A 10,587-nucleotide genomic window follows, 5' to 3' on the forward strand; every position below is an offset into this window, starting at 1 on the left:
ACTGAGTGATTCGTGAATTGAACGTTGGCTACTGTTCCCTACATCTCCATTCCTGATTCTCACCTGCCCTTACTGCTAGGCCGTGCCCTTCCTTCACAGTAGACAGGCCTCTTGGAACATTTGCTCTTGGAGTCCAGCGGCCAAAATCCCATGGGAGTTGTGTGGGCGGTCCTCGGGCCAACAGCCCAGGCTGTTGAAATGGGGCCATCTTGACGGCCAGTCTTCATGGCCAGTCTTTGTGGCTGCAGCACGACTGAGCTGATTACAACTGCACGAAAGCCCAGCCCTCAGCCCACAGAATAGGAGAGAACCATAAACCGCTGCTCCAGGCCACTGCGTTTGGTTTGTTTTTAGGCTGCGCCACGCAGCATGTAGGAATATGGGATCTTAGTTCCCCGACCAGGGATCGAACCCATGTCCCATGCAGTGGAAGTGCGAAGTCTTAACCACTGGACCTCCAGGGAAGTCCTGGAGTGGTTTGTGGGATGACTGTACTGCTATTATTTACTCCCAAAGGATCCTTTTCTTTTTTAAATTTTTAAAAATTTATTTATTTATTTTGGCTGCGTTGGGTCTTCGTTGCTGCGCGCGAGCTTTCTCTAGTTGCCGCGAGCAGGGGCTACTCTTCTTCGCGGTGTGCGGACTTCTCACCGCGTCGTAGGCTTCTCTTGTTGCAGAGCATGGGTTCTAGGAGCACAGGCTCAGTAGTTGTGGCGCACGGGCTTAGTTGCTCTGCGGCATGTGGGATCTTCCCAGATCAGGGATCGAACTCGTGTCCCCTGCATTGGCAGGCAGATTCTTAACCACTGTGCCACCAGGGAAGTCTGGATCCTTTTCCTTAGAAATAAATACACGCTGAAATATTTATGACATTTGACGTTTGCTTCAAACTTGCTGCATGTGTTAAGGAAATGAGGGCACACATGACACAGGATTGGACACGAGCTGGTGGGTACCTGTTGAAGCTGGTGGGTACCTGTTGAAGCTGGTGATAGGTCCCCTGGGCTTCATAATCCCATCCTTTCTACCTTGGTCCATGTGGTGGGCCGCCTCCTTGTCCTCATGCTCCTGTGCTCTCCTCTGGCGCTGTACTGGGGAAGGTCCGTGTGACCAGCAGAAGAGAGCAGAAGCGATGGCACTTCTGACACTAGGCTGTGAGGGACACTGCAGCTTTGTTTTTGGCACTTGCTGTTTCCCTGGCTTGTGTTCTCTTGCTGCACGCAGGATCTTCGTTGCTGCATGCAGACTCTTAGTTGTGGCATGCAGGATCTAGTTCCCCAACCAGGGATTGAACCCTGGCCCCCTGCATTGGGAGTGCAGTCTTGCCCACTGAACCACCAGGGAAGTCCCTCTGTTTCTGTTTCTGAGGCCTCACTTGGGGGACGCCAACTGCCTTATAGAGAGGCCAGAAGCTGTGGGCAGCGGGGAACTAAACCCTCCAGCCAACAGCCCGCTGCAGATCCTTGAGACCAGGTCCCAGGCTCACAGTTGACCACAACCTCACAAGACCGGAGCGGAGCCGGAATCACCCCGCAGAGCAGCTCCCTGATCCTCGTTCAAGATAGTAAATGTTGGTCGTTTTAAGCTGCTAAATTCCAGGGTACGTTTTTACCCAGCAACAGGTGACTAACATAACAAGTTCGGTATTTTTCAAAAAGCACTTGGGAAAGCAAACTTTTGCTCAACCAGCGATTCAGCAGTGCAGCAGGACGGCTGGCTCTAGCATCGCGGTTTTCAGTGGCAGGAAGCCTCAGAAGCACACACTGAATAAATACCATACTAGAATGCTCTGTCTTTGGCCAACTCAACTTCCTACACGTAAAGGGGACAGTGAGACTCTTGGATACAGAAAACTCGCAAACACTCCTCAAAAGTTAAGACATTTCGAAAAGATACCAAGGTCAGTATTTCGCATTAAGTTCTATGGCCTAAAAGGCCCTCCTACGCGCAATCTAGGAGTGTGTGTTTGTGATGATTCTGGTGTTGAGCATTTGGGGGCTCAGACCCCGCGAGGAGGAGGAGGAAGCGCCGCACTGGCAGCGCGGGCTCTGCCAGGCCCACCACATTGGTCACAAATCATTGGCCCCACCTGGAGCTGCAAAATGCTCCCGGGTTGAGCGCATGGGCAAGTGTCCGATACTCGCCACGCGGGTGAAGAACCCGGGTCGGCCGTGGCGTCTGGGCCAGGAGCTCCTGGCAGGGCGACCACATGCTGACTTGGTCTGGAAGGAGCAAAAGGCTCGGCAGGCGCACCGACCCTTCTCCTGGAAGGGAGCGCTAGGCCGACACCCGCGGATGAACGTCCGGCGGTAACTTCCGGGAGGCCAGACAGCGGCGACTGGCGCGAAGGCCGCCTCGGGCTGGACGGCGGCCATCCGCTGACCCCGGATCCTAGAGGGGACCGGCCGGCCCGCTTGTCCTCGCAGAATGACGGCTGCGTACCCACAGAGGGAGGCGTGGCCGTGGAGGGAGACGCGCCCGTTGACAGACGCGCGTTCCAGCACCTCGCGGAAATGCCACGCCGCGCCCACGTTCCGCGTGGGCTCAGCGAGACTGTGACTGCCCCGCCCCTTCAGCTTGCGGGCTGACCCCTGGGGATGCCCGGGTCCAAAAAATGCCTGTGGCAAAGGGCGCAGAACCCCCAACGGGATAGGCCTCCGCAGACGTCCCCACCGTCGCACCGCCCACGCGGGACGCACCCACGAGGCCGTGCCCGCAAGATGGCGGCGGCGCGCTGACGCCAGCCCCCGCGCGCATGCGCTCTCAGCAGCCCGCCCGTCGCGAGCGGAAGTCGCGTGACCCCGGAAGTGGCCGGCCGGGCGCGCGCGGGCGGGGCGGCAAGGATCGTCATTCTGTGTGGGAGGGAGCGCGAGAGCGGCGAGGACGATCCTCCGGTGAGCGCGGGCGGCGGGGCTGGCGAGCGCGGTGGGCGCGGCAGGCGGGGCGGCCGCGGGGGAGGAGGCCGGGCCCGCGCCTTTGTTCTCGCCGCCCGCCCCGCCCGCCAGCTCCGCCGAGGGGTCTGCGCCGGGCGGGGGCGGCATTGACAGCGGGCGGTGGCCCGGGCGTAGGGCGGGCCCACGTGCGGGTCGGGGGCGCTGGGATCCGGAGGCGGGGGCTTGGGTGCTGGGGGCGGGATCCGGGGGCTGTGCAGGCCTCTTTTGTGGTCGCCGCTCGTGCCCAGGGCCCCCTCCCCGCTGGTGCGCGCGGGCCCGGGCCAGGCCGGACGCCCCTTCCCTTGGGCGGTTAGGTCCACGCGCCGGACCGCGCCCGGCCCAGATTGCAGGCCCTGCGGAAGTGCGGGCCGCGCCATCGCACTTAAAGGATTTTGTCGCCTGCGGCCGCGATTGAGTGGCGTTAGGGCGTGAGTCTTCTAGAGGAATTCCAGAGGAAGCAGCAGGGAGGTCTGCAAAAGCGGGCCGGCCCCACCCCGTCTGCGGCGGCCGGGCGGTTCCGGGTCCCTAGTGGCCCTTTGTAAGGTCTGATCCTCGCGCGGGTCCCGGCCTTGGCTATCTTTACTGGCAACTGGTGGCCCTGACCCACCTTCTGCACCGCCAGGTCAGATCTGAGCGGGTTTCAGATACTCCTCAGGGATTCTAGGGGGTGCGACGGTCATCCTTAGCGAAGGAAGTCCAGTGGCTGCCCCATCGCTGCTCCTCGCTTTGTCAGCACTGCTGCGGGCTCTTCTGGGGCAGGGTCCGGAAGGAGGGTCCTGAGACTACCACATGTTTGCAGCGGTTCGCAAATTCTAGGTCTCAGACCCTCACAATTGGAGATGTGGTTGGCAGATACTTAGGGTCTCTCGTGCCATTTTAGGACTTACCTGTGAGACTGAGGTTGGCCCTGTCATCTGAGCCTTAGGAGAGTCCTGTGTTTGAAGGGTGAGACAGAACTGACCCGTATCTTGCACAGAGGCTTTGGTTTGCAGCTAGGACGTGTCCGAAGGAACCCTCTGGTTAGAGAGGACCCAGCAGGAGGGGTCCCTTGAGGCAAGGGCCTGGGCAGTTCAGAATAAGCAGCAGGACTTCGTCCTGATGTTGCCTGGTGGGACCAGGGTGCTGCTGCTTCCTGGGCAGCAGGGGAGCTGTGCCTCGTCTCCCCTAGGAGCAGGCTGCAGGTTCCATTTAGCTCTGGGTGCTGGACCTGGGGTGGGGTCCCCTGAGGTGGGCAGGGCAAGGAGGTGAGTGTGGCCCCTCTGGGCCTCAGGAGCCAGTGTCTGGGCTCTTTTCAAAGTTCTGGCTGTCGTTGCTTTTCTGTTACAGAAGGTGTACCTCTCCTTAGGCTCAGGTGGGGGCTTGGCCACCTGCAGAGATCTGATGCAGATCACCTGGGGGACCTGCAGAGGGGCAGGAGGGGAAACACTGTGGGTCCCTCGGAGATGCCACAGCCCATGTTACTCTGCCCACAGGTGTCCCAGACCTAGCTAGAGGTGAGTATGGCTGAGCAGGAGCCCACAGCCGAGCAGCTGGCACAGATTGCGGCTGAGAATGAGGAGGATGAGCACTCGGTCAACTACAAGCCCCCGGCCCAGAAGAGCATCCAGGAGATCCAGGAGCTGGACAAGGACGACGAGAGTCTGCGCAAGTACAAGGAGGCCCTGCTGGGCCGTGTGGCTGTGTCCGCCGGTGAGTGGGCCCTAGTGGGTGTGTGTGGACACCTGTCACTTTTCTGGGTGTTTGCTACTATTTCCCCCACTGGTGAAACTCTAACTTGCTGTTACTTTGCAGACCCCAACGTCCCCAATGTTGTGGTGACCCGACTGATCCTGGTTTGTAGCACCGCCCCGGGCCCCTTGGAGCTGGACCTGACAGGTGAGTGGCATCTCTGAGGTTCCTGGCTGGGGCTGCCTGGCACCCTGCTGCTTCCCCTAAAAATAGTTTCTTGGGGTGCTGGCGCCCTCTTGTGGGGAGCACAAGAACTGTAGCCAAGTGGTCTTAAAAGGCTCTGGGTTTGGTGTGGTCTAGGTCTGGGTTGCCAAAGGTTATGTGGGGGGGGGGGGGGGCGGGTGGAAGGGGCACCCACCAGGGCCAGAGGCTGCCCCTGGCTGAACCTCCTAGTGTGGCGTTCCTCTTAAATGCAGGTGATCTGGAGAGCTTTAAGAAGCAGTCCTTTGTGCTGAAGGAGGGTGTGGAATACAGGATAAAAATCTCCTTCCGGGTAAGGAGGAGGCTCAGGGAGGTGCCAGGGGCTGGAGCTGGGGATCCTGGCTGAGCCCTGCTTGGGGTGCCTCCTTGCAGGTGAACCGAGAGATCGTGTCCGGCATGAAGTACATCCAGCACACGTACAGGAAAGGTGTTAAGAGTGAGTGAGGGTGGGCGCCAGGCCTGAGCCCCCAAGAGGGAGGTGGCCACCCAGGGGCTCAGGGATCGGGAGGGAGAGAGGAAACGCCCAGCTCTGCTCCCTGACGGCCTTTTCTGCATCGCAGTTGACAAGACCGACTACATGGTGGGGAGCTATGGGCCTCGGGCAGAGGAATACGAGTTCCTGACCCCCATGGAGGAGGCCCCCAAGGGCATGCTGGCTCGAGGCAGCTACAACATCAAGTCCCGCTTCACAGACGACGACAGGACTGACCACCTGTCCTGGGAGTGGAACCTCACCATCAAGAAGGAGTGGAAGGACTGAGCCGTGGCTGGGAGGTGGGCAGGGCGGGCGGACGGAAGGACGGACATGCCCCTCCCCACCCCTCCCGACCCCAGACCAAAGTGCTGACAGGGCCCGCCCACGCTGCCGCCACTCCCCCTGGTCTGCCTCCTGGCCGGCCTGTCTGTCCCTCCTCCACCCTTCCAGCCTGCTGGCCCCAGCCTCCTCGGTGGTCTAGTGTTGTTGCTGCTTCCGCCTGTGCTGTGGGGAGGGAGGTCTACACCTCCCCTTCTGTATCCCTTGAGGTTCCCCCACCGTCCTAACCCGACCTGAGGTCCTGGCAAGGGAACCAGGCATTGCAGAGGGGCTCAGGTCCCCTGGGCCTTCTCTGTTGCCCCACCTCGTGTTCTGGCACGCCCTCCTGGTGTGGGTGGGGTGTACCACGTGGGGCCTCGTTGGGCCGGTCATCCTCCAGCTTTCACTTCTCCCCGGTCAGTCTATCCATCGCTGTCAGTAACCGTCTAACCATGATGCCTTAACATGTGGAACGTGTGCTGAGGGGGCGTCACTAATCTCCTAACCCCGTGTCTGCATGAGCATGTGGTCTCCCCCAGTCCCTGCCCCGTCTGTGATCCCCGTGGCCCGAGAAGGTGTGTGGGATGTGCTGCTGCTGCTCCCCGGTCTGCCTGGGCCTGGCCAGTCCCCCTCCCCCTGGCCAGGGCTGCGGGGACGGCTCCAGGGGCTTGGGAAAGCCAAATGCCAAACCTTGAGCAGCCTCCAGTCCCATCTGGGAGGCTGGGTGTCCTCACACCTCTGCCTTCTCTGTCCCGGTGGGCAGTGCCTAGAGCCCACGGCCCCAAGAGAGAGCCCTCAGCAGACAAATCCAGTGGCCAAGCCTTACCTGTCCCGCCTGGGCCTGCCGGCCTGGAGTCATGTGCCTGGCCGGTCAGTATTTATTGCCTCCATATGTGCCGTCCTCTGGGCCCACTGGCCTGCTGCCTCTGCCCCCAGGCTCGGTGCCATCATCCCCAGCAGGCCAACCAGGACCCAGCCAGGACAACTGTGGGACCAAGCTTGCACAGCTGGAGCCGTCCCCTGTGCCCCCCACCCCACCCTGCCCCTCCCCGGTCAGGCCTGGGCCTAGAACGCACAAGAGCCTGTCCTGCTTCTCCTTTTCTGACTGGGAAATAAACTCCCCCTAAGGAGCCAGGGTGTCTGCTGGTCGTCTCCTGGTGGGAAAGGGGAAGTGGGGCCCCATTCCTCTGCTACCCCAGGGCACCCAGAGGCCGGCCAGGGGCCAGGTGCAGTCGCCACTGCTCCTGTGGCTGTTGAAGGAGAATGGGTTTAAAGCCCTTTCTTAGTCGTGTCAGCCCGCGAGGCCAGTGCTACCCTTTCGGCTCTGTGGGTCCTGCAGGGAAAGGGCGGGGCACAGTCAGGCCCTGGGCCCGGTGGGGTGTCCAGAGTGGCTCCCGCACCCCACTCATGGGTCCTGTCTGAGCCTCTGGGAGGGAACGCTTTCAGCCTCAGAGAAGAGGAATCTTGCTGAAGACTTGGGAACAAATGGGATGACTGGGTCGCAAGGGACCTGGGATAAGGACTCCAAGCTAGATAGGAGGGTGGAGAAGTTGGCACCATGGGCAGCAGGGCCAATGGAGGGTGACATGGAAGGCCGGCCAAGCCCCTGTGCCCTGTAGGGCCAGGCAGGGCCAGAGGTCCAAAGGTGGGATTGGTGAGGTGGGGTGAACAGGAAGAGATGGGGATCCTCGCTGCATGGAGGTACAAAAGAGCACCTAGGGAGCCCTGAAGGACTGCCAAGGGCCATGCATACTCCACAGCCAGTCCTGCCGACCATCAGGGTCTCTTAGGACCTTGGGGTAGCAGGGACTGTGCTGCCTCAGAGCATCACCCCCAAGGGCACCCAGTACCTGAGATGCCCTTTCCCAGCCCTGAGGCAGGAAAGGGCAGTTAGGAATCTCCAGCTCCAGAGTGTCGGTTCCAGAAACTTCCTTTTATGGCTCAATGCTGGTTGCAAAATCTCCCTTTGTGCTCTGAGCCGGTGAGAAAAGTGGTATGTGTCACACCTAGGCAGCCGCTTCCCTGAGCCCGCCTTGGCTGCACCTCCCAGAGCTTGCCACTCTTCCCAGTGCTTATCAGTAGGGTGAGTCCTCCCAGGACCTTATCACTAGCTGGGATGGACTCGGAGGTACCCTTTCACCCCCACCCGCAGGTCAGTGACCACATGTCATGCCAGGATGGCAGCCACAGGGCTGGTTATCTCCTGGCCTTCCTTGCCAGGACCCTGGTGGGATTCTGGAGTCTGGGCGCTGGGCTGGGTAATGGGATAAAATGCCACTTCGTGCAGCAGCTGGCCCAGACGTAAATCCAAGAGCCATAGCCCCCAGCTCTGGAATCCACAGGGGTCAAGGACCCTAACCAGCATCTCCCAGGACTGCCTGCCAGAGGCAGGGGGAGGCAGTGAGACTGCACAGCTCTGGGATCCGAGGCCCAAGGCCTTTCCCACTAAACTCAGACACAGCTACCTCTGAAACAGCTCTACCTTTGGAGGGGAAAGGCTCCCAGGCGGTGGCTACAAGTTTCAGTCTGCAGGAGCCCCGGGGCCAGCCACAGCTGCTCTAACTCTCCCTGTCCACCTCCGAAGTGGTCCAGTGAAAATCTTCAAACCTAGGGTCAGCCTGTACTGGCAGCAGTTTGGTTTATTGGGCAAGGGCCTTCCGAGGCTCCGGCAAGCCAGAGGGCCTACTATTTTTGCTCTTGGATTTTCCAAGCTTTGGTTTGATATGTGAACTCAGACCCCAAGTGCCAAGTAGTACAGACACGCTGCCAACAGCCAGGACTTTGTTCTGGTTCCTCCTCTGGTGAAGGATTACATGAGGTGGCACCTGCAGGACCTGCATGACGTGTCTCTCAGGTCCCAAGTCTAACCTGATCCTTCTGGTTCCACCCCAAACCCAAACCTGTCTGTACAGCTCAGTGCTGCTGGGCCTGGGCTCCCCGCCCTAGTGAGCCAGTGCCTGTGACCCTTCCTCTCCACTCCCTTCCTCTCCACTCCCTCCCTCTGTCCATGGCCCTAGTCATCCCCAAGCTTCTGCCTCCTCAGCCATCCCCTAGATGGACCCTTCTTCCACTGAGGAGAGTGGCAGTGGACACCAGGTCAGCGCCTTTATTGTGACTACTCACCAGTTATTGTAGTTTGCTAGAATCTTCTCCATGGCCAGCACTGTCATACTTTACAATCAGGGTCCACTTCAGTCCACCAGGGCCACGCTCACCACTGCACCTTCTTCCTATGTCCCAGCTCACCCATGTGTAGGGCTGTGTGGCCCATGGCACAGCCCTCGCCCCCCTGCTGCTGCTCCACAGTGGAAACCTGCAGTCAGGAGGACTTCCTGGGTGTCCACGAGCCTGCTGTCAACTCCCTCAATGCCTCCAATCGGGTTGAAAGGGAGTTGTTTTATTCTGAGAACTTTTTTTGTTTTTTTAATTTTTGGCCACACCAGGCGGGATGCAGGATCTTAATTCCCTGACCAGGGATCAAACCCGCGCCCCCTGCCGTGGAAGCGTGGAATCTTTTTTTTTTTTTTTAATTTATTTAATTAATTTATTTTTTTGGCTGCATTGGGTCTTCGTTGCTGCGGCGCAGGCTTTGTTGAGTTGCGGCGAGCGGCAGCTACTCTTCGTTGCAGTGCGCGGGCTTCTCATTGGGTGGCTTCTCTTGTTGCAGAGCACACGGGCTCTAGGCGCACGGGCTTCAGTAGTTGTGGCTCGCGGGCTGTAAAGCGCAGGCTCAGTAGTTGTGGCGCACGGGCTTAGTTGCTCCGTGGCATGTGGGGTCTTCCTGGACCAGGGCTTGAACCCGTGTCCCCTGCATTGGCAGGCGGATTCTTAACCACTGCACCACCAGGGAAGTCCCCAAGAACTCTATTTTTGAGAGTAGTCTTTATCAAAATGTTTTATCACTCAGTTGTTCAACCAGTGTTTAATGAGCACCTTCTCTGGGCGTGAGAGACCCCTGGAGGACATCCTGAAGCAGCTGTGCTGGGTTCAGAGAGATGCCAGAGCCACAGCCACTGGGGCTCTGCCCTCCAAAGGTGCACTCCAGTTCAGGGCACTGGTATGAGAGTGAACACAGCTCCATCACCTCGTCCTAGAATTGCTCATGAAAGGTATGTGAGTGGCCTTAGAAAAAAGACATGCTGGCCCTCCCCTCAGGGCCAAGGCCTGCAGAGGTGTACAGTGAACCTGGCCTGTGTCCTGGGGGGAAGGATGCACCCCTGCACCTCACCCAACTACTGACCAACCCCAGAGATTGGAGACCTGGCGCATCCCCAAACCTGGCCTCCCTCCAGCTTTCTGGGAACCCCACTTCCCTGCGGACGTGCTTTGAAAAGGTGCATCAATGCAGGCAAGGCATGAAAATACCGTGCCCTGCCCAGGCCAGAGCCCTGGTTTTCACAGAACGATGACTTGGCTGGGTCCACCTGGGCTGCAGAACAGTGGCCTGTCATCACCTGCATTCAAGGTGTGTCCCAATTACCCTTGGCTTTGGCCATGGAGGCCCAGACTGAACCAGAGAGAGTCAACCACAGCCAGCAACTCAGATCCTTGCTGTTCTGCGTCTGGTCTGTTCTCCCCTTGGTCCCAGTATTCCCATCTTTTGTAACTACTTTACCGTATGCTGTGAGGCTAAGCTGCCTCCAAACCATCACAAACTAATCAACGTCTTGGTATCTCTTCACTCTGTCCCTATCAGATGAAAAAACTAAAGTCCAAAAATTTAGGCATCTAAACTCTGATTTCAAGAGTGCCTCTGAAATCTAGACGCGGTACAAATGTCCCTTGTCTCAGACCCAAATTGTGGTCTGTAAATCGGGGTCATGGCAATCACAAAAATGTTGGGAGATAGGGCAGGAGATATGAGGCAATTCCCACCCTTTCCCAGAGAGCAGAGGGTGCCTGTGATGGCTTATTTTGAAGCCCTGCTGCTCA

General features: G+C 59.0%; 1 protein-coding gene across 2 annotated transcripts; it reads left to right on the forward strand.

Moving 5' to 3' along the window:
• Positions 1-2,788: 2,788 nt before the first annotated feature.
• ARHGDIA (Rho GDP dissociation inhibitor alpha) lies at positions 2,789-5,680 on the forward strand. Of its 2 annotated transcripts, none has more exons than XM_061175515.1 (6): positions 2,789-2,894; positions 4,406-4,622; positions 4,725-4,808; positions 5,078-5,154; positions 5,235-5,298; positions 5,423-5,680. In XM_061175515.1, exons 2-6 carry the CDS (start codon positions 4,433-4,435, stop codon positions 5,620-5,622), a joined length of 615 nt encoding a protein of 204 aa, XP_061031498.1. In that variant the 5' UTR covers positions 2,789-2,894; positions 4,406-4,432; the 3' UTR covers positions 5,623-5,680. The 2 variants fall into 2 exon arrangements, with proteins under 2 accessions (XP_061031498.1, XP_061031499.1); XM_061175516.1 differs by lacking the exon at positions 2,789-2,894 and adding an exon at positions 3,178-3,476.
• The last annotated feature ends 4,907 nt before the right edge of the window (positions 5,681-10,587 follow it).

This window comes from Eubalaena glacialis, chromosome 19 (genome assembly GCF_028564815.1).
Source record: "Eubalaena glacialis isolate mEubGla1 chromosome 19, mEubGla1.1.hap2.+ XY, whole genome shotgun sequence".
Taxonomy (NCBI): domain Eukaryota; kingdom Metazoa; phylum Chordata; class Mammalia; order Artiodactyla; family Balaenidae; genus Eubalaena; species Eubalaena glacialis.

Excerpts from the sequence above, each read along its gene's own strand:
- ARHGDIA (XM_061175515.1), top strand. The coding sequence starts at position 4,433 with ATGGCTGAGCAGGAGCCCACAGCCGAGCAGCTGGCACAGATTGCGGCT. Across the intron at positions 4,623-4,724 it reads CCGTGTGGCTGTGTCCGCCG|ACCCCAACGTCCCCAATGTT; the intron begins GTGAGTGGGCCC and ends GTTACTTTGCAG. Across the intron at positions 5,155-5,234 it reads GGATAAAAATCTCCTTCCGG|GTGAACCGAGAGATCGTGTC; the intron begins GTAAGGAGGAGG and ends GCCTCCTTGCAG.